This window comes from Anopheles bellator, chromosome 1 (genome assembly GCF_943735745.2).
Source record: "Anopheles bellator chromosome 1, idAnoBellAS_SP24_06.2, whole genome shotgun sequence".
Taxonomy (NCBI): domain Eukaryota; kingdom Metazoa; phylum Arthropoda; class Insecta; order Diptera; family Culicidae; genus Anopheles; species Anopheles bellator.
In genome coordinates this window covers 4,312,462-4,332,653 of record NC_071285.1, presented here as the reverse complement: position 1 = coordinate 4,332,653, position 20,192 = coordinate 4,312,462, and the positions used below count along the sequence as shown (strand labels likewise).

Sequence of the window (20,192 nt, the reverse complement as noted above, 5' to 3'; positions counted from 1 at the left end):
TGAAAGAGAGAAAGCGAGAGACAGAGAGTTTGTTTTGATCTGACCCCAACTTACCGATCACCTGTTGCGCGAAACTTATCGATTGACCATCAAAAATGCCGGTTTGTTTTTTACGGCAGGGTTTGCATCCCCACGCTGAAACCACTGATTCCGAAAAAAACTATTTCTTTTTCGTTACAAACTATCAAGTAGAGCTTAGACAATGAATAATCGCTTACGTACAACATTGTTAATGTAGCGAAAGTAGCGAAGTAGGTTTGTTTTCGTCTGCGCCAATCCTTCGCACAAAGTGACAGCTCGTATCCGGCCGATTCGGCATCTTTGGAGTGAGCTTGAAACTGTTCATATTATTGGTAAAAGAAGCAAATTTACTGTCCGACTAGCAATACTGTGGCTGATGTGGTTATCAATATCAGTTTGTATGTTTAAAGTTCCATTACGTGAGAAATGTTACCGAAATAAGTAACACAGCAGTTCACCAAAGCGATTGTGCATTCAAGACGGCACCATAAACGGCGGCACGGCAAACATTTGACAGCGAAGCTGCTGAAGGAGTTTTGAAGGAAGTGTTTTCGCATCATTCTGGAGTCCTGCTTTTTGTGCCGTGTTGCAGAATCGATTATTTTGTTTACTTAAATTACCCGAACAAACATTACTAAACTCGTAATTCGATTTGCTCTGGACTGGCAGTGTCAATAATATGGCCGGCAATCCCGCGGAAGAACTGGGTACGATCAGCCATCGACACGATCGTCGCGTCGAATTTGGCACCTAATCGATGACGGTGCATTAATGTGTGATGAATGAAAATTTATTCTACAATTCCCCGCAGAACTGCTGGAGCGGGTGTTGCTTCGCTTAGGGCTGGCGGACACGGATGAACAGTTGCAGAACACGATCACCAAGTTTCTGACGCCGGTACTGATCAAAATCACGTCACCGAATGAGAATGTTCGGAAGAAGGTCTGAATGTCTCCATGCGCTCTCGTACAGGCTTTTGGTTTGAAGCACCTAATTGCGCATATTTCATCTTCGACAGGTTATGGAGATTCTGACCCACATCAACAAACGTCTGAAGTCGCGGAATCAAATTCAAATCCCACTGGCACCGCTGTTGGCGCAATATCAGCAAGCCAACTCGTTGTTCCTTATCGTTAGTAGCGCCCGGCCGGGAGTAGTGTGCGCGTTCCCTGAGTGACCCTTTTTCTGGTTTTTGTTAACAGAACTTTGCCATCATCTACATTACGATGGGCTTTCCGAGGTTATCGGTTGAGGAGCAGACAGAAATGGCACCGGTCTTGCTGAACTGTCTCGAAGGGAAACCAGAAACACATCAAGACAAGTTGGTTACCGCGATTCAATCTGTGTGGCACATGAACTCATACGTTCTCCTTTTGTGTTCCAGAATCTTGATGCTTGTGCTTCCCCTGTTGGGTGAAATAAAAATTCCAGACAATCCCGAGAGCCGCGCCGAGCTGCTGGGGCTGTCGAGCAAACCGCACACCAAACAGCAGCTGCTGTCCATTCTGATGGACGTGCTGTTGCTGCCATACGGTTTGCCGCTCCCGCTACCGGACGGCCTGGTTCCCGAGGGGATGAGTGTGTACACGTTCAAGCGCGTCACAGTGAAACCACCGAAGGCGGAAGAACACGAGCATCTCAAGAAGGGCATTGTGCGCTTCCTGTGTGGGGGCATCTTTCCCGAGACGGAAATTCTCGCCCACCTCGTGGTGGCCTCGGCCGATACACGGTTCTCCGTGGCGACGCCGGCCATTGGAGAGCTCAACAAAATCTGCAGTTCACTAGACTGGACCGATCCGAAGCTGTGCGGTCCTCTGTACACGCTGTTTACGGGCAACGGTTCCAAGGTGCCGGACCGAAAGACGAGCGGCGTAAACGCTAGGGTCCGGCAGAAGCTGCTGAAGCATTTGCTCAAGTGCCGTGGCAAAGGCATCATTACGGCGAAGGGCATGCAGGTGATTTTCGAGTCCCTTTTCGGGGATAGCACTAATGCCAAGTGCAAACTGTTGGCACTTCAATTCGCTTACAATCTGATCAACAAGTAAGTGTGGTGTCGTTGCGTTCGCTCAACCGTCTGTTTATCCAACGAATTTCTGGTTTCAGTGGCCAACCGGATTTGATCAATAAACTTTCGCCGGTGCTGCTGACGGGAATTTCCAAGCTTATCGGACCCTCGTCGGAAGAAACGCCCGACGTGAAGATGGCAGCGTACAGTGCCATCGCCCAGCTGGCCCTCGTCTGTCCCGCGACCTTCAATCAAGACATCCAGCTGGTGGGTGAGTATTTCGCTCACCTCCAGCAAGTACCGGTGGACATGCAGTCGTCTATTCGCGAAGCGCTCGTCGCTCTGGCACAGGCCTTCGATTGGCGCAAACAGCCGTCATCGGAAGCGGGCAGTTCGCCAATGGAAACCGACGAAGCGCCGGTCCGCAAACGCTTCACACCGAACGCCAACCAGAAGCTACTGCTGGCGCTGCTTGGCGAAAAGGCGGAATCGAAGCTGAATGTCGTCCAGAACGTTGCGTCAGTGTTTCTGACCACATGCTTCCCGGATTACTTTGTACCGGCACGCTACCTGCTGCTCATAATCTGTGGCGAAAGTGCTCAGCTGCGCGAAATGATGACCACCTATCTGTACGGTGTTTCGAAGAAGGACCACATCAACTACGGTGCAATCGTATCGGTGGGCGTTGACGATCGTTTAGCGGAAAAGGCGAAGACGAAGGGCGATGAAGACGGAGCGAAGATGAAGAAAAACTTTCTTTCGAACCTCAACGAACCCAAGCGCATCGTACTGCCGCACTTCCGGGACATGATGGAGTACGTGGCATCGAAAACAGAACGTAAGGTGGCCACCATCGTCGATCGGCCGGGCTATGGGAAGATCAAGCTGCCGTATCGATTCGACACGTACATCGAGGTACTGGACTATCTGCGTATCTGTCTGCTGTTTGACGCCGGCGTCAATACGCATCCGCGGGACGATGAGCAACTGTTCAAGTTGAGTGCCTTCTTGCGCACGGCAGCCCAGGACGATGGGCAGCGAAAGACGCTGGAGAAGTACAACGATCTCGTCCGTCGGCTGGTGATCGTTCGGAAGGGTTTCACCGAGTTGACCTGCCTGTACGATCTGGTGAACGGTATACCGGACGTGCTAGTCGGTGCGAACCGTGATCTGCTGCCAACGCTTGATGGCTCGCTAAAGGAAATCTCCGAACCGACGCGCGCCCTCATTGCCAAGGTCTACGGTGTACTGCTCGCGCACGTGAGCGAAGACGCCGAGTTCGATCGTCAGATTAAGGAGCTGCAAACGCTCGGTACCAAATCGCTGGAAACACGCCACGGTTCCCTGCTGGCCGCCGCCAATGCCGTGTACCGGAAGCTAATTCTGCGGCGCAGTGCACAGTCACAAACCGAGGGACAGTGGGACACGTTGAGGGGACTCGTGGAACTGCTTGTCCAGCTGCTGACCGATCAACAGTCGCTGCTGCAGTCGGCTGCCATCCGAAGCTTGTGTTTAATCGGATCCCACGCGGTTTTGCCGCTTCCGGATGAGCGAAGCGACGAGAAGCAACCATCGAAGGCGTATCTTTTCGATACCCTCATCGCACTGCTGCAGAGCGGCCACACAAAGGCCAAAATTCGCGAGGACAGCGCCCACTGTCTGGGCTATCTGGCGATCGGTGATCGCGACTATTTTGCGCGCAAGGTTCTGGAACGCTGGTTGGGGCTGCTGAAGCTGACCAAAGATCCGGCTTTAAACATTGCCACCGGCCAAGCACTGGCCCTCACGCTGCAGGGTCTCCCGAACACCGGTGCCCCGGAAACCGTGGGCAACGTGGATGACGAAACGCTTACCTGGTTCCTGATCGAGCTGATCAAACAGGTTAACGAACCGCACGCCTACCTTCGGCAGTCGTGTGCCATTTGGCTGCTGGCGATCGTGAAGCACTGCAAGCAACGGCGCCCGGTGTTGGAGCAGCGGAAAATCTTGCAACTTGCCCTTACCGACCTTCTATCCGAGGACAATGGTACGGGCTTTCGAGTGCGTTTGGGGCGAACACATTTACGGTGCGCAACTAATTTCGCAATCTTTCCCACTGCAGAACTCGTCCAAGATGTAGCGTCCCGTGCCCTTGGCATTGTGTACGCGTTATCCGGCAGCGTGCATCAGAAGGAGATGACCGAATTGTTGATGGATCAGTTGATTGGCGGCCGTCGTGACGTGCGTAAGGTGGCCGACGATACGAAACTGTTTGAGGAAGATTTTCTCGGTAAAACACCGACCGGGTAAGTGGCGGATGGTGTCTGGCCCGGATGGTGATGAAGTGAGTTTTATACGCAACCTACCTATCTTACTTGCAGAGCGAAAATGTCCACCTATAAGGAGCTGTGTAATCTGGCGTCGGATCTCAACAAACCTGACGTGCTCTACGAGTTCCTGCAGATTGCCAACCACAATGCAACGTGGAACAGTAGACTGGGTTCTGCGTTTGGTTTGCAGGCGGTTTCGAAATCGGCCACACTGGAACCGTACCTTGGTAAGATTGCGCCCCGCTTGTTTCGCTATCGGTACGATCCGACGCCCAAGATCCAGAACTCGATGATGAGCATCTGGGACTCGGTTGTGGTCGATTCGAAGGCAACGATCGAACAGTCCTACTGGGAGATACTGGAAGACGTGACGACGAATCTGACCTCGAACGAGTGGCGTAAGCGCATGGCGTGCTGTCTAGCGGTTCGGGATCTGATCAAACGGCCCGCCGGTCTGAAGCTTCGGTCGGACGAACGGCGAGGATTGTCCCAGAAGGATGCCGATGTGGCAGCGTTGGCTTCTGGGGAGGCGAATGCTGACGCCACCGTAAAAGCGATGGATGTGGACGAGCCGGGTGAAGTACCGGAACCGGAATTGCGCCTCCTTTGGAGTCAACTGTTCCGAGTGATGGACGATTGCCACGAAGACACGCGGCTGGCAGCGGAAGGTACGGCTAAAGCGTTGAGCAAAGTGTGCGTCGTCGCCACGTCCAGCGACCACGGCAAGTCCGGTTTGAATGTGGCGGGCTCGATCATTCCGTTGTTCCTAGAAACGGGCGTTACGCACACCGTTCCTGAGATACGACGGTTGACAATTCAGACGCTTTCGCAGTTGATCGACTCGGCCGGCCCATTGATTACGCCGCATTTGACCAGTCTTGTGCCGTGCCTGCTGCAGGCGACCGGCGATCTGGATTCGACCAAGCTGGCCTACCTGTCGACCATGGTGTCCGGTCAGTCGAGCAGCGGTACACAGGAAGCGATCGATTCGGTGCGTGCCGAAGCGGCCAAACAGCACTACACGATGGAAACGTTGGCCAAGTGCATCCGATACATCGATTATGCGACCCTCGAGCGCATGACACCGGCCGTGCTCGATGTGCTGAAATCGAGCGTGAACCTCGGCTCGAAGGTGGCCTGTGCCCACTTTATTTGTCTCGTGTGCATCCATCTCGGTGGCGAAATGCAGCCACTTTCGAGCAAATATCTTGGTGCCTGCTTTGGTGGCCTATCCGATCGTAACGCGACCGTGCGCAAGTACTTTGCCTCCGCCATCGGGCATCTGGTCGGTTCGGCAAAGGAGCAGTCGATCGTGCGTTTGTTCGGCAAGCTGGAGGAGTTGTACTTTGAGCAACAGGCATCCCGCTCGAAGGCGGTTCCGCATACGATACAGGCGATCAACAAACGGCACCAGGAGGTGCTAAAGGATTACAGTGCCAACGTGTTGCCGCTGGTGTTTTTCGCCATGCACGAGGAACTGACGGAGGACAGCAAGTCGACGGTGGAACTGTGGCAGGAGCTGTGGTACGAGATCAACACCGGTGACGCCGGTTTACGGCTGAACCTGGACGCGATCGTCACGATACTGGAGACGAACCTAAACAATCCATCGTGGGTGCTGAAGGCTCAGGCCGGTGCCGCGACGGCTACACTGGCCACGAAGATACGGGACAACTTGGACGACTCCGTCCGGCTGCGGTTGATCGATCTGATACTCGCCAACGTGACCGGCCGCACGTTTCAGGGCAAAGAGCGACTACTGCAGGCGCTGGCCAGTTTATGCAAGCGGCTCGATCAGAACGCCACCCCGCACGCACAGCAGATAGTGGACACGGTAATGAAAGAGTGCCGCAAGGAAGAACCCGTCTATCGTACCCATGCCCTGCGATCGCTGGGCAACATACTGGACGAGCTGAAGGTGGACCGATTCGAGGAGCTGTACAATATGGTGTGGCATTTGCTTGACAAACCGCAGCGCGACCATCACGACGGGGCCAGCGAGAAGGGCAGCTCCTCATCCGGCGGGGGATCGTCCAGTAGCATCGGCGACGGTGCGCTATCGTCCGAAGAGCGCAACAAGCAGATGCTAATTTCCGTGCAGCTCAAAGAGACGGTCTGCGAGACGCTGGGTAAAGCTTGGCCAGAAAATTCGATCGAAACACAACGTCGCTATCAGCAGATGTTTGTGGAAAAATGTGTCCAGTGTCTGAAGCTTAACACCCGTCCGGTTCAGCTCTGTTTGCTACAAGCTCTCGGGCGCTTCCTGGAGCGTTTACATCTTTTGCGTAAAGCGAAATCGTTGCCCTGCGACGAAGATGCGGCAATGGCAACTGACAACGGTGGTGCTGGACCGGCGACGACGCCACTGACAACGGAAGGAAACCGCGAGAAGAAACCTAAAGTGGAACTCTCGATCGACGGCGGTGATGAATCGGGCATTTTGGAAAGGATTTGTCGGCTCGTTCTATCGGCGATTGTTGAAGTGGCCGGTAAGAACGTGAACCGTTGATGGGGCACGTGGCGCCGATGGAGCAGTGTTAATAATTTGACTTCGTTTTCTTTGCAGCAATCCCTCACACGGGCCTCAAAAAAGAAGCGCTCAACATTCTGCTCATACTGGGAAACAAACTGAAGGCGAAGGAAACGGGCACAGCGGACACGGAGCTGTCACTGGTGCGGCAAACCTTTGCCCAGGTTCTGCAGCAGCTGCAGAAAGACACGGCACCCGAGATCAAGTGTCGGCTGAAGGATTTGGAGGAGAAATTGAAGTAGATGGATCCCGCCCGGGGGAGCAAACGGATTACTTACATTATTCGTACAACATACAACACATTACTTTGTACGTGTTGAACGCGATCAACAGATTCTCACATTAAAAACGCATGCATATTCTCGATTGAAGCCCATCGTGAGGCGCGGTTTATTCATCCCGCTGATTCCCTAGCTAAAGCTCCAGCTGGTTTCTTTGCCGTGATCTTTCACTTCTACGCCCGCCGTTCGCAAACCGTCTCGCAATTGATCGCAAACGCGGTACAGTTGCGCATCCTTGGTCTCGGCTGCCCTTTGCCTTATGTCACTACGGATCTTTACCATCGCTTCAACAAGTGCCCTTGATTGAGCCGGCTTTCCAGCGACCAACATGCTGGTGTCTGGGGAGCTTTCGATGGTTTGCAAACCGAACGCATGAAGCTGCTCGCGAATGTATCTCGTCGCGGCCAGAACGGCACCAACATTCGACGCTCCGATTAGCTGCGATTCGGGCGCACCACCCCGTTCATTGGTATTCATCGTTCGCTGCACAGTAGAAACCAGTTCCGCGAGTGCCAGCAGCGAGCTGGCGGTGTTGAAATCGTTGGCCAAGTGCTTGTTGATGTTGGCCTGCACGTGAAGCAGACTGTCAAACAAACTACTTTCCGGCGCAGCACTGTAAGTCGCCGGTTTCAGCCCATCGACGTAGGCTTTGGAGTCGTGGAAAAAGGTGACAAATTTTCGCCAAACATTACTCGCAGTAGACATCGTCTCGGGACCGTACTCGATCGCGCTGCGGTAGTGCGAAAGGAGGCACAGCATGCGAAACTCGTCGGCACTGTGCGCGTCCAGCAATTCCGCGATGCTGATCGTGTTTTTTAGCGATTTGGACATTTTGTGTGTTTGCCCCGCCAGATGCAACTGGCCGGTGTGTAGCCAGTGCGTAACCCAGTCCTGCACGCCGTGGTAGCAGCAACTTTGCGTTTCCTCGTTTTCGTGATGCGGAAAGCGCAGATCCAGTCCGCCGGCGTGAAAATCTAATCGGTTACCGAAGATGTGACTGGCCATGGTGGAGCACTCGATGTGCCATCCTGGCCGACCGTTGCTGAAGCCGGCTTCCCACATCGGTTCGTTGGGTTTGGATGCTTTCCAAAGGGCAAAATCGGAAGGATGCCGTTTGTGACCAAAGGCCGCGGCTACAGGCTCATCGTGCCCCGTGACCGACGGTTCCAGAATGACCTTCTGTAGCTTGCCGTACCGTTCGTACTTTCCCGTTTCGAAGTATACCGATCCGTCGTCGGCACGGTAAGCGTAACCCTTATCGATCAGTGTCTGCACGAAGCGTATTATGGCTTGAATGTGGTCCGTGACGCGCAGTTTAACATCGGGTGGCCGAACGTTTAGCCGCCTCAAATCGGTCCAGAATTCTTCCTCGTACCGGTGGGCCAGCTGCTTCCAACCGGTGCCAATCTCTTGGGCTCGTACAATTATTTTGTCATCGATATCGGTAACATTCATCGCAGTGACCAGTGGCAGTTGGAAGTGGTGGCGTAGAATGCGCTGTAAAATGTCCAACCGAATGTAGCAGCTGGCATGGCCAATGTGTGCCGAATCGTAGACCGTCGGACCGCAGGTGTAGAATGAGAGGTAAGGTTTTTGTTCGCCGCGCAGGGCCACTTTTTCCTTCGATCGACCATCGTACAGCCTCAGATCGGCTGCGAGTTGTTTATTGGAGCAAAACCTTCGTATCCACAGCGAACGTTGAAACATGATGCGGCGTTGAACGGACACTACTAATCAGCTGATTTTGACGGCATACAGCCGGCACCCAGCAAGGTTTCCATCGATTCCGTCTCGAACAATAAGGTGCTGAGAAAATTGGTTTACAATTAAAAGTTCTCTTTTCGACAATAGAGCACAATATTTTGCATTTGCCATTTACATTTTAATCAAGGTTTGCTTTGGTAATTTTGTAACGCACTTGCTTTACCAAACAATTTAGTAGGCAACACTTCCACTGTCAAAAGAACTGTCATTGCCCGGGTTATGAAATGGCAAAACAAAACAATTTACCGTTCAGCCGCTTTACTATTCCGCTGCTTCAGGGTTCTGTTCCTCTTAAAATCGTTTAAAAATGATGCGCTACGAGGGAAACGAGGAGCTGGCAGACAAATCGGCGTGTGCCGGTGTTCGTGCAGATTTGAAGATGTGTCTGCTCGCAAGCGATTGCTGCAAGAAGGTGCGTTAATCTCTCAGATGGAAACAGGGTCCTCTGTAATGGCTGTCTGTTTTAGGAGAAGAAAACTCCCCGCGAATGTTTGAACCGCACCGACGGGTCGGTTCCGCATGAATGCTCTGTGCTACGAACCACGTTCTTCGAGTGTAAGCGATCGATGGTACGTCTAAGAGTCCCACCTTCCGATCAGTATTAATTAATCGACAGAATCTTTCTAATTTTTCCCCCGCACAGCTCGATAATCGACAACGATTTCGGGGCAGGAAAGGATACTAGCAGTGTTGTGCGTTGGCGGCTTCTTGGGGCGGCCCGTTGGTGTGTTTATTGAACGCTCAATCAAACCATACATCTAGTGTAGTCCATGCCGTGCTTTAAGTTTGTAGAAACAGTTTCAAATTAAATTCCCATACCGTTCCCATGCACCGTGTCTCGTTCGTTTCAAGTCCAACTGTTTTCCGAAGCGCGAGAGCGGGCCCCGGTGGATATGCGATCCAATGCGCGATCCAAACTTTGGCTCTTCTCGTACGACAGCTTACTGATGGTGCTGATGGACAGTTCACTTAAGCTTGTGGCGGCCCCCACGAACGGTAATTTTCGCTCGGTAGTGGCCACATCATCCGCTCGTTCACTGAGCACCTGAGCGCGAACCGTGTACTCCAGCAAGTCGCGCGTAGTATCCAGTGCCGGCGATCGGTTGCCGTCGTGCTCGTGCGAAACAATTACTTCCCCCTCCGATAGACCGTTCTCGATGCTGGAACAATCGTCCAGGCTTCTGTTGGAGGATGGCTCAACGGTAGGCATTGCTTGATGCGCCCCTTGCCGAATAGCTCCCGGCTCCTTGGTGTTGAAGCTACGCACGGAGGAGGCCTCCGACTTTGTGTACGTTTTGCTCATGTCGCCCAGTTTTTGCAGGTTTTCTTCAATGCTTTGACGCAAATTTTGCGTATCCTTCGCCAGGGCTTCACTAAGTCTGACGCCTTCGTTGATGCCGCGTGCAGCCGGGATGGGACGTTCGTGGGGCTGAGATTGCTCAGTGTGCGACGATGTCTGCTGTGCCGTGTCCGCCGTTGTACCGATAGCAACGTCGACTAGCGTCGTCGACTGATGCTCGATCGGACGGGCCTGTCTGAGGTATCGGACAGGATCGAACGATTGGAATGGATTGTCAAAACGGTGGGCTACCGTGAAGCCATCGGTTGCATCGGTGGACTCGTGGAGGTTCATCGGGACGTCTGGCAAACCGGATGCGGTAACGGGTCTGCTTGGTTGCCGCCCGCCTTCTGCAGCGCTCCCGTTGAGCAGTTCCCGTTGGTTTAGTTCTAACTTTTCGTCGTTATATCGCGTCCAAATCAGGACCTTCTCCTCGACTAGCTTGCGTTTGTCCTCGCGCTGCTTTTGCAGGTACCGCTGGAACGAGTGGTTGATTTTGTCGCTTTCCTTCTCGAGCTGTTCGATGGTTGCTTTGGCATTCTGGATTATGTCATTCGTTTCGTCCTCGAACGTGGCCAACAGTTCGCGTTCCACGTTCTGCAGCACCATCAATTTGCTTTCCTTAGTTTTCGCCTCTTTCAGTGACTCAAAGTAGCGGCTTTGCCGTTGCTCTTGCTTCTGCAGGTCACTTCGCAGGTTGGCCAACTTACTGTCTACGTTTCGCTCCTGCTGGTGCAGTTGATCGAGCTTTTCATCAATCTTTCGCATGAAATGGCGACTTTGGCCGTCATCCTCTGCTGGAAGTGATGGCTCTTGCCGTTCTCCCTGCTTGGCGGAGAAGATTTTTTCCAGCTTCTCCTTATGCTCCAGCTCCAGCCGGTGCACCTTTTTGGTGTACTTTGCCTCCAACACTGCCCTCTCTTTGTCGAGCAATTTCATAATTTGCTTCTGCAGCTTCGCCACGTACTTTTTACCATGTTCGGTCGTTTTCAGTTCACGCAGAAAATCCGTGTAACTTTTCGGCCCGGAGTCTGGGATCTGCTCCCCGGTGTCTTCTCGTAGCTCGCCGTCGTCGGTAGGCTTGCCTCCGGCGTTGAGCGTAACGATCAGCTGTTCGAACAGCTTCGTGCACGATTCCAACCGTTCCACCAAACGGGAAACGTTTTCCGAGCACACGCGAAGTGATACGCCATCCTCATCGGCCGGTTTGCTTAATGGGTCGGGTGCCGATGGGTTTCCGGTGGCGGCTCCTGCTCGGTGGCTTTCCTCCAGCTGTGTGATACCCTTTCCGACTGCTTTCACACGATGCAACAGCTTCGCCACGTTCCGGTGCAGTTTTTCTACCTCCAGCTGTTTCAGCAGCGCCCGGGCATTCGTTTGCTGGCGTGTTGTGCGCTGTAGCCGACGTAGTTTCGCTTCCTGCGACTTCACGGAGCACAGAATCGATTTGAACACGATGTACAGGAGCGAGTGGCTTCCCTGGGTTGTGCCCATTCGCTCGTACTTTTCCACCAGTCCGCCATAGTGGTCGATACCGAGGGCTTCGAATATCTCGCCCAGTTCCGCTTGGTCGAGCCGGAATCGGGGCGACCGGGTAAAATCGGGCAGCGTGTTCTTGAACGGGACCTCGTTCGTGAAGATCGACAGCGAAAAGTGGCAGTTTTGAGTGTACAAAAATTCAGCCACCAACGTGTTGAGCACCAGGACCAGTGGCGAAAGCACGATGCCCTGCTGAGTCTGCAGTTTCAGCGCTATTTTACGACCTGCACCGAAAAAGAGATAGAGAGCTCGGACCACTGTGTGGGCTATTCTATTACCTCACACTTACCCAGCGACGTACGGCTCATTTTGTCGATTAAATTCTTCTTCATTTGCAGCTGAATGTTCGCTTCGATGCCCTCCTGTTCGACCCAGTGCTTGAGCTGCTCCTTCAGCTCCGCACCATCGATATCCTCGATATCACCCAACGTGCGCGAAGAGTCCGGCATTCTGAAGGACGAACACCGACGATCTGCAGAATTTTCGTGGCACTTTCGAATCCTTTTTAAGGCCAATATATTTTTTGTTTAAAAAATACGCAATCAACGGATGACGCTGAATCGGTCCAAAAACTGCCGGGGTTTGGATTGTTTACAATCGTTTTGAGGGCCATCGTTGCCATGGAGACGCAGCACAAAACAACGCACGAGAACAGGATACCTCTCAAAGGATGACGTGCGAGGACGCAAGGTTGCTATACACAACGGCCGCCGCCACAGGGTGTTTCGTTGGGAGAAGCACATTTTCGGGTATGCAGGAGTAAACGAGATTTCACGTTTAGATTATTTTTATGCTGCTTTATTTCATTCGAAACGGGAGTTTTACGGTTTGTGGTCGGTTTTGTAAACCGCCACTAAAGCCATGTTTGTTTGTTTCTTCGCAAATTTAGCGATTGTTGGCATATTCTACGCGTGTTGTTTGTTGGGTTTTAGCATCACTCTTCTGAATGATGCCGAAGCATCTGCAGTTTTGGGTGGTTCTCTTTCAGTGGAGCTTTGGGTAGGGGTCTCTGTGTATCAATCAAGCAATCCGCTTAGAAAAGGTACTACGGAAAGATCGGTGCAAAGTGTACCGGGGGGTCGTACTAGTTGATGGAAAATTATGCCTTTTAAATATTTCAAAGATGATGTGAATCAAATGAGGTGGCGGAATTCACGGATTAAATGTGATAAAAGTCCTTCTTTGTGGGGGGGAGGGTATCGTATCCATTTTCTTGCGTGAAATGAGCGGCTGGCGGCATTATCGGTAGCGGCAGCAGCAGCAGCAGCAGCAGCAGGACCAGCGAGTGCTGGATTTTAGATTTAATCAACTCCATTAAAATTTATCAGTATCACAGCATTGCAAGTTTTTGTTTTAAAGAGTTTGTTTCCATCGGTTCGCGTACCGGCACCGGACACCGTTACATTAAATTCCGCGTGGGGCTTCGCTTCGCCCTTTTACTACAATACACTAGCTAATGCATGTAAGCGAACAGTGTAATGGCGAATAGGAAGAAAGGTGTTCCAAAGGTTTGTTTCTTCGAGTTCCGATTATCGACTACGGTGGACTACTTTCGAGTGCCCGAATCGCTTCCGCTTCCGTGCCTCTTTTTCGTACTGCAAACTTGATTTTTTTTTTTCTAAAACGAGGATGGATTGAACAGATCGCTGGATCAAACACTCCGGTACCGAACTGCGTAAGCGAACTAAGAAAAAAGAGCATAGAAATCGATGGTGACCCCGACCGTCGGCACTAACGATGCGATGAGCTTAGGTCTAAAAAGGTGGCATATTTTAAGCGTATTCTCTTCTTCTCATGCTCGCACATCCGTGGTGCTCTCGGGGACTCGTTCCCTGGTTCTGCGCTCGGTTGCCTGCGGTTTGCGGCATGCAAATCTCTGTGCGCGATCGAGGCGCACTCGCTGCGTTAGGTCTACTCTACTTAGCAGTAGTAAATGTGAAATGGATTTTTCAAAAAGTTATCAAACTTTTCTGTACACTCGTGTGTCGTGGCCACGTTTGCGGCATTAGCTTCTGGCGTCACGTCACCATTTATCAATGTCTAACTTCGGTATTTTATCTAGCGTCGCACTTAGACTAACACTAAAATGAATAGATCGAGATCGTGTACCCTTAGTGTGCCCCCTTTTATGGTCGGGCACCTTTCAAGCCGGAGTAAGAAATGGATGCGCGTCTTTTGCCCTTAATTTGCCCACTCCATGGAATTATTGTACACACACTCAACACACCTATTGGCCACGCTGTTTGATTTGTATTCGGGTTTTGGATCGGGTTTCAATCTCGGGTCACTGGGGCCGCGCTGTTAATGTATTAGGTGGCACTTGCATTGAATCGTCGTCCTAACGCGGGCCGTTGAGACCATCCTACGGCTTTAGCGACTTTCGGGAGCGATATGATAATAGTTTGGACCTCAACTCTTTGGACTCTGGAGAATATTCTGAATGCGGTCTGCGTAGCTCAAGCGAATCTTTCGGTTCTATCTTGGTCAAACGGTCAAACGGGGGGATCGGGTGGATAAACACATAATAAGAACTGGAATGGATTTCACTCTCCGCGGTCTCCGTGCGCACAATTCTCGTTCAGCGTTTTTATGCAAGCCTTACAAGTCCTTACGATCGCTTAATAGATGTGCAGGCGCGGCGCACGGGTTGTAAATATGAACCTATCGACAGTGATTGTACTCCATTTGCTCTCGTTCTCGACCTCGTGAAACCATCTCATTTCAACTCATGTGGCTAATGTTGCGTTTGGCGCATCGGTAATATGAGCTTCCCGTTTTTTTTTGCAATTAAGTTAGTCTACAATTTGGGTGTTTTTGGGCGATGATATTGACCTCTCCTGCGTTCTCTGTGGCAGTATGTAGTCGTTAGTTCGTTATTTCTATAGCACGCTGTAGTTTCATGAACCCCCCTGTGGTTTCATAACAAATAAATAACTTTTTCTTCTTTTGAGGGCCACCACCACGAGCTTCGGACGTGAAAAGGAATTACTAGCAGAGATAGAGATAAGTTCATTTGAAAACACATGTCCACCGTCTTGTCCACCGGTTCGGCGCGTGCGATCGTTTACGTCTAGTAGGAGACATTGAGCCCTACGAGAGCCCTGTAGCTCGGGACACCCGAGTGTGTTGCACAACCGGTAGTGTTGTATTGTACCGTTCCACTAGTTTCCGTCCAGGATGTGGTTGAGCAAATCTGACTCCGATGTTTCCATCTTGCTGGCCTGGACCCGTTTTTTTTGCTGGCAAAAACGCTCAAAACGTTTGAATGGGTCGATAGAGCCCAGTGTAACCGCACAGGCGGGCCCGCAGGGCCGGTATTAGAAGGGCGGCCGCCGACAGGTCCTTCAGTAGGTCGGCACACTCGCACAGCAGCAGATACATCTTGTCGCCCCGCGAGGAAACGCTCTTGTGTAGCGTTATTCGTCGCAAGCCAGCCGTCTTTGGGAGGTACCTTGAGGGAAGGATTTGGAAAGGCTCGGAATTAGTAAACACTTTGTAAATAGGGTTCGGTTTGGGGCCGGAAGCTCCCCCTACCTATAAATCATTCTGGCACCGGTCCAGTAAAGCCAGTTTCGCTCGAACCGTTCACCATCGTCGCCTTCGTAAACCTGCGGAATACAGGGAGAAAAGCCGATTGCCGGGTTACCGTGGGATGTCCACACATGCCGCTGCAAGAAACCCCATGAATGAGACCGTGTCAACCGTGTCCGCCAGCTGGCTAACATCTTCTTAATGGCCGTTTTGGTGTCATTCGAAGGTAATTTTTAAGATACGGAACTCGATTACAATTTATCGATTGTAAACAGCACGAAGCCGGGACGCTTCTCCGTTCCGACACGGGAACCGGGTACCGGCCGGTGATCATCTTTATTCATTACTGGTGGCTTCGCCCAAGGGAGAGAAATTAAATATTTCCTCTTGGCGCTTCTCAGGAAGGGAAGACTCATAAATTAAGGGAAGAGAAATTAATGTTGATTTTCCTTTTCAACGTTTTCGCTCCCTTCTGCCACCGGGTGCCGCCAAATATGTAATGGGAGGTAACGCCACACGACACGACACGACCCATTTATCATCCGGGGCCAAGTGATGAAGGTCTGGTAAGCGGCCACCACCATCGTGCCCTGCCAAAGAGCCCTGCGAATTAATGGTTCGTTGAATGTTCGTTGAATGTTCGTTGTATGTCGGAAAAGCGGGATTGATTTCAGGGACGCCACCCGAGCCCGGGTCCGAGAACGAGCGGGCATTGATAATGATTTTTAAAGTAGCTATTCAGTGAGACTAATGACACTTTTTTCCATTGCAGTTACGCTGTCCAAAGGACTGCATGATGACGTACGGTTCTACAGCCCCTGGTGACCCGGTGACCCTAACCTACCTTGTACACGCTGATGATGTAGCCGGTCGAGGGTGTTTGGCCCCTTTTGACGCTTCCGACTTCGTTGGGCGCCAGGGCCAACGGGGGCCGGCAGATGGACGCTACCTCGCTGTACAGATCGAGCGTGTGGGCCGCCGTGTAGCGCGTGTTTTTGGGCTCGAACTTGGAAAGGGAGGCCCCGCGGACACCGGTGTAAAACATGGCCGGATCGGTTTGGGTGGTGTTTATCACATAGTACGCGATGAAAGGAAATTCCGCTGCAAACGAGAGACGAGTGATAAATAGACGGGCTCAGGGGGGCCATCGGCGAGGGGCTTACCCGAACTGCGCTCCATGTTGGCCAGCAGCATCCCGCCGACGGCGTTGTTTCCCTGCTGGACCTCGTTCAGCAGCTCGGAGGCCACGGCACGCTGCTTCATCAGCGGATGGGCCAGCGGTGACTCGAGCAGCGGATCGATCGGTTCCAGCGGGCTCATGAGGTGCGCCAGGATACAGATCTTCGGATCGGACACTTCCAACACACTCAACGGGCCGACCTGCGACGCGTCTGCCGTTTCGGGCGTTGGGAGCTGCTAGAGGGAGAGAGAGAGACCACGTTCCACTTATTCTACGTTAGCGGTGCTTCCGGAACACTTACCGGAATGCCGGCCGGCAGAAAGCGGTCCAGGCTGTGCACCGGAATGATGAAGCAGTCCTTGTCGAGCGTGGCCAGCGAGATCGGTTCGCTGCGAGAACTGACGAAGCCCCCGCTGCCGGGCTGTCCCCCGAAGCTGACTGTTGCCCGAAAAATATCAAACGGATGCATCGTTAGCGAGACCGGAGGCCGATCGAAAATGGACACAAAAACGCAACGCAAACAATACAAGCGCACACACGAACAAACAGACACGCGAAAGCTCATCCTTTTCCCCGCTTTTCCGTTTTAGGGAGAAAATGGGAGTCTCTTCGCTGTCGCCAACGAAGCATAAAATAACGCGGGACCTTCCGCGGCACACGAAAACGCGTAAACAAAGAGCGGGGAATACCACAACAAAAGCCGGGAAAATAAGCGGGTTGATAAGCGACCCTTCGAAGCGTCAAGCGTCACAATTCGCGCAAACAGTAGAGGTGTTGTGTGAGGTGTAACGTATCACCGGCGATCCTTCTGACAGGTTTCGATTTATTGAATTCATCTAGGGGCCGGGATCATATCTCTTAACCCATCGACGATTTGGTAGTACGCCAACTTGAACTTTGATTTTGAAAAGGAACCATATCTCTTCGTAACCGCAACGACAACCGAGAGGTCTACGGCCAAGTTTCCTAATGCTTTTCGAAAGACACCGTGGACAGAGAAAGAAGACGAATGGAAAGAAACAAACTTTTCCAAAACCCATTCGGCCGCATCCGGGCGCTACAAGAATAATATCGCTAAAGCGTTTTTGGGCACTTTTTGGGCCATCCGCCCGACTTGCTGATATTGCTTCGAACCGAATCGGGTCGTTTATCTAAAGTTGGATCTAAAGATAATAAACGAAAAACTAAATGTATTATGAAGTTCGAACGTTGTAGAGCAGCCCGGGGCAGCATTTTCATGTCGTCGATTCAGCGGATTCGTTCAACGGTAGCCGGCACCGACGCTGCACTTCCCGGTGCATGACGCGAGAATAGACGTAGAGCGGCTGCCGCCGACTGTTCCCATTCTGTCTTCACGATGCACTCGAAACTTCACCGATACGTTCCACTTTCCGCGGGTCACGAAATAGTTTTGGTACGATATTGTTCTCTAGTCTCCTGTTCGAAGAGGGCACCAAAGAGGGCAAAGCAAAAGTGGCCACCATGGCATGGCTTGAAAGGGTGTGCTATAAATGTACACCAAATGGTCAGGGTGCCCTTCTAGGTGCCGGGTTCCTAAATATCCGACTACCGGAACACACACAGAGAGAGAGAGAGAGAGTCGCAATCATTGTCCGACCGGCCGAACCGACCCGAAAGTAGTTCAAGTTCACAACGCTGTGGACACACTGCTTACGCCCGGCCCGTTTGGTGAAGGTTTAAATTTTTAATGCCGTTGTTAGTGAGCCGGCACGGGTTTTGGGCCGTGATAGTTGTTTGTACATATTGTTTTGCGCAACCCGTTACCGGGAGGAACCTGTTCGTTTGATGTTTTTGAAAGGTTAAACCGTTTGGTGTGTTTTTATTGTGCTTTCTTTGCGTGTTCAAAGATGACGTGGAAGCTTTTAATTAGTCCGCCCGTTGGCGTGGCGCTGTTTTGTAAGCAGCCCCGACAGACCTACGGGCACGTGCCCATAGTATTTAGAAAGTATGATAGTTACGGCATTGTTGCGAATCTTACAGGGGGTGGTCTAAACTTTCCGATGGTACAATTATGTAAAGGATGGAAAAAGTAGGACGAAGCCTACCAGCACGTGACGCATAATGAGGTTCGGTAATGTATGTCATTAATTTGCCACCGCTACTCGGATGCTACCCTTTCAAGGCCTCCCCTCTCTGTCTGGTGCCCGGTGCTGTGATTATGATAGGCAACATAACTTTTCCGTTGAATAATGTATCCACCCATGGCGACAAAAGCCTGTGCGCGATAGGATGATGATGGCCCTCGCTGAAGCGCAAATTCCGGGCTTATTGTCGGCCTACTATATGTCAGTGTTTGCAACTAATTTATGTAAGGGGCAAGGGTTCGCAGTTTAAGCCTGCGTCCCACGGGGTGCTCTTTTTCATCGGCGTAGTTCGCTACCGTTCATTGATTTTCCATAGTTTCGATCAGAGTACCCTTAGATGCATCGAACACTTTGTGCCAACAGTGCGAAGGTGAAGCAAATGGTCTAGATCCATATCCTATACTAGACTAGAACATAATTGAATTGAAATATCTTCGAACATAGCAAAATCCGAGTTATCTAACTGTCGTATTCCTAGACTCTCTTCAGCTTGTGCTTGTATTCTCCATACAATGTGATGAATATTAACACATTTTTTTAATTTGTAGATATTGACCGATGAACTCGATACGCTGTGAACTCAAAACTGGAGTTGAAATGCCGAACATCGAAAACAGTGAACGGGTTATGGTGCGGTTGGCCGGTGAAACACACGAAAACAGGAAGCGAGGTCCAGGATGTCGAGCGACCAGAGAGACGTTAGTAGGCGCCGCAAAGTTACTCTTTCGCACGCACAGTCGACGATTGTTTAGCTATCACACAGGAAGCCGCGGGCATGCAAATTCACCACGGGGTGGGGTTGGCTTGCTGGGTTTGTTAGTCTGGTTTCGCTACGGGGCAGCAGTTTGCCATTCGGAATCGGTTGGAATCGGTTCAAACCTTGCCTGGCAGTGGGCACTTCGGGCACCCGTCGGTTAGCGGTAATCGGGGGGCCCCATTTCATCATAGACGCGGAGGGCCTACGGTCTATTAGCGGTTGCATGGGTGCATCCAGATCGGACAGAGTGACGGGTGGCGTTTGTGGGGGGAAGCCAAAACCCGAGATGGGCGTGCAGCGAAGCTCTGGAAGAACGGAACAAATGAATTCAGGGGGTTGTGAAGTTTGTGAAGCCTGCCTCGGCTGACAGCTTTTCCACCCTTATTTACACCACCAACTATGTACATAGTAGCCCGTTCCCGTCAATGGCCTTTTTGGGGGGCTAAACTGGCAACTTTAGTTTTGCGGAGGAGTTCGGAGCACTCCAAAAGGGCATCATCGTTTTTCGAGGACCACACGTCATCAGGACCACCAGCGAGCGAACGCACGTACGGTACACTTACTCCCGCCCGTAAGTGGTTCGGTGGCACCTCGAAAGTAATCATCACGTGTACGCGACCTCTTCCGCCCGGATTTCCGGCCGGACGTGGTTCGTGTGAGGGGCCACACACCCGTTCGCGTGAGGGCAACCTTAGCTTTCTGCCCGAGATTATTGAGCCACAAAACGTAATGCCGCGCCGTCTCTTACCGTTATTAGTACGTTGGAAGTACGGATATTGGTTTTTGCTTAAAGTTACATTTTGTCGCTTTCTCTCTCTGGAATTTTGGTCC

The 20,192-nt window shown here is 51.8% G+C and overlaps 5 protein-coding genes across 7 annotated transcripts in view; 2 read left to right on the top strand and 3 right to left on the bottom strand.

Annotated features, from left to right (window-relative positions):
- Positions 1-700: 700 nt before the first annotated feature.
- LOC131216214 (proteasome-associated protein ECM29 homolog) lies at positions 701-7,198 on the top strand. Its single transcript, XM_058210646.1, has 10 exons — positions 701-728; positions 833-963; positions 1,040-1,153; positions 1,224-1,342; positions 1,406-2,062; positions 2,125-4,052; positions 4,128-4,311; positions 4,387-6,306; positions 6,373-6,824; positions 6,902-7,198. The coding sequence occupies exons 1-10, from the start codon at positions 701-703 to the stop codon at positions 7,105-7,107; spliced, it is 5,739 nt and encodes a 1,912-aa protein (XP_058066629.1). The 3' UTR covers positions 7,108-7,198.
- A 54-nt stretch (positions 7,199-7,252) lies between these two features.
- On the bottom strand, positions 7,253-8,908 carry LOC131216411 (probable cysteine--tRNA ligase, mitochondrial). The gene has a single exon (XM_058210893.1). The coding sequence runs from the start codon at positions 8,851-8,853 to the stop codon at positions 7,276-7,278; it is 1,578 nt and encodes a 525-aa protein (XP_058066876.1). The 5' UTR covers positions 8,854-8,908; the 3' UTR covers positions 7,253-7,275.
- A 242-nt stretch (positions 8,909-9,150) lies between these two features.
- Positions 9,151-9,733, top strand: LOC131216841 (cytochrome c oxidase assembly factor 5). Of its 2 annotated transcripts, none has more exons than XM_058211429.1 (3): positions 9,151-9,322; positions 9,381-9,479; positions 9,554-9,733. In XM_058211429.1, the coding sequence occupies exons 1-3, from the start codon at positions 9,218-9,220 to the stop codon at positions 9,593-9,595; spliced, it is 246 nt and encodes an 81-aa protein (XP_058067412.1). In that variant the 5' UTR covers positions 9,151-9,217; the 3' UTR covers positions 9,596-9,733. The 2 variants fall into 2 exon arrangements, with proteins under 2 accessions (XP_058067412.1, XP_058067411.1); XM_058211428.1 differs by having other exon boundaries at positions 9,378-9,479.
- Positions 9,734-9,757: 24 nt separating this feature from the next.
- Positions 9,758-12,237, bottom strand: LOC131205480 (uncharacterized). Its single transcript, XM_058197589.1, has 2 exons — positions 12,078-12,237; positions 9,758-12,012 (listed from the first exon to the last, which is right to left on the bottom strand). Exons 1-2 carry the CDS (start codon positions 12,235-12,237, stop codon positions 9,758-9,760), a joined length of 2,415 nt encoding a protein of 804 aa, XP_058053572.1.
- A 2,803-nt stretch (positions 12,238-15,040) lies between these two features.
- LOC131216325 (uncharacterized) overlaps positions 15,041-20,192 on the bottom strand; it is a 29,666-nt gene continuing 24,514 nt past the window's right edge. For both annotated transcript variants that reach the window (XM_058210780.1, XM_058210779.1), the window contains exons 2-6: positions 16,801-16,937; positions 16,483-16,732; positions 16,164-16,420; positions 15,323-15,396; positions 15,041-15,239 (exon numbers count right to left, since the gene is read on the bottom strand). In XM_058210780.1, coding sequence (XP_058066763.1) covers positions 15,041-15,239; positions 15,323-15,396; positions 16,164-16,420; positions 16,483-16,732; positions 16,801-16,937 — 917 coding nt within the window. The remainder of the gene's footprint in view (positions 15,240-15,322; positions 15,397-16,163; positions 16,421-16,482; positions 16,733-16,800; positions 16,938-20,192) is intronic.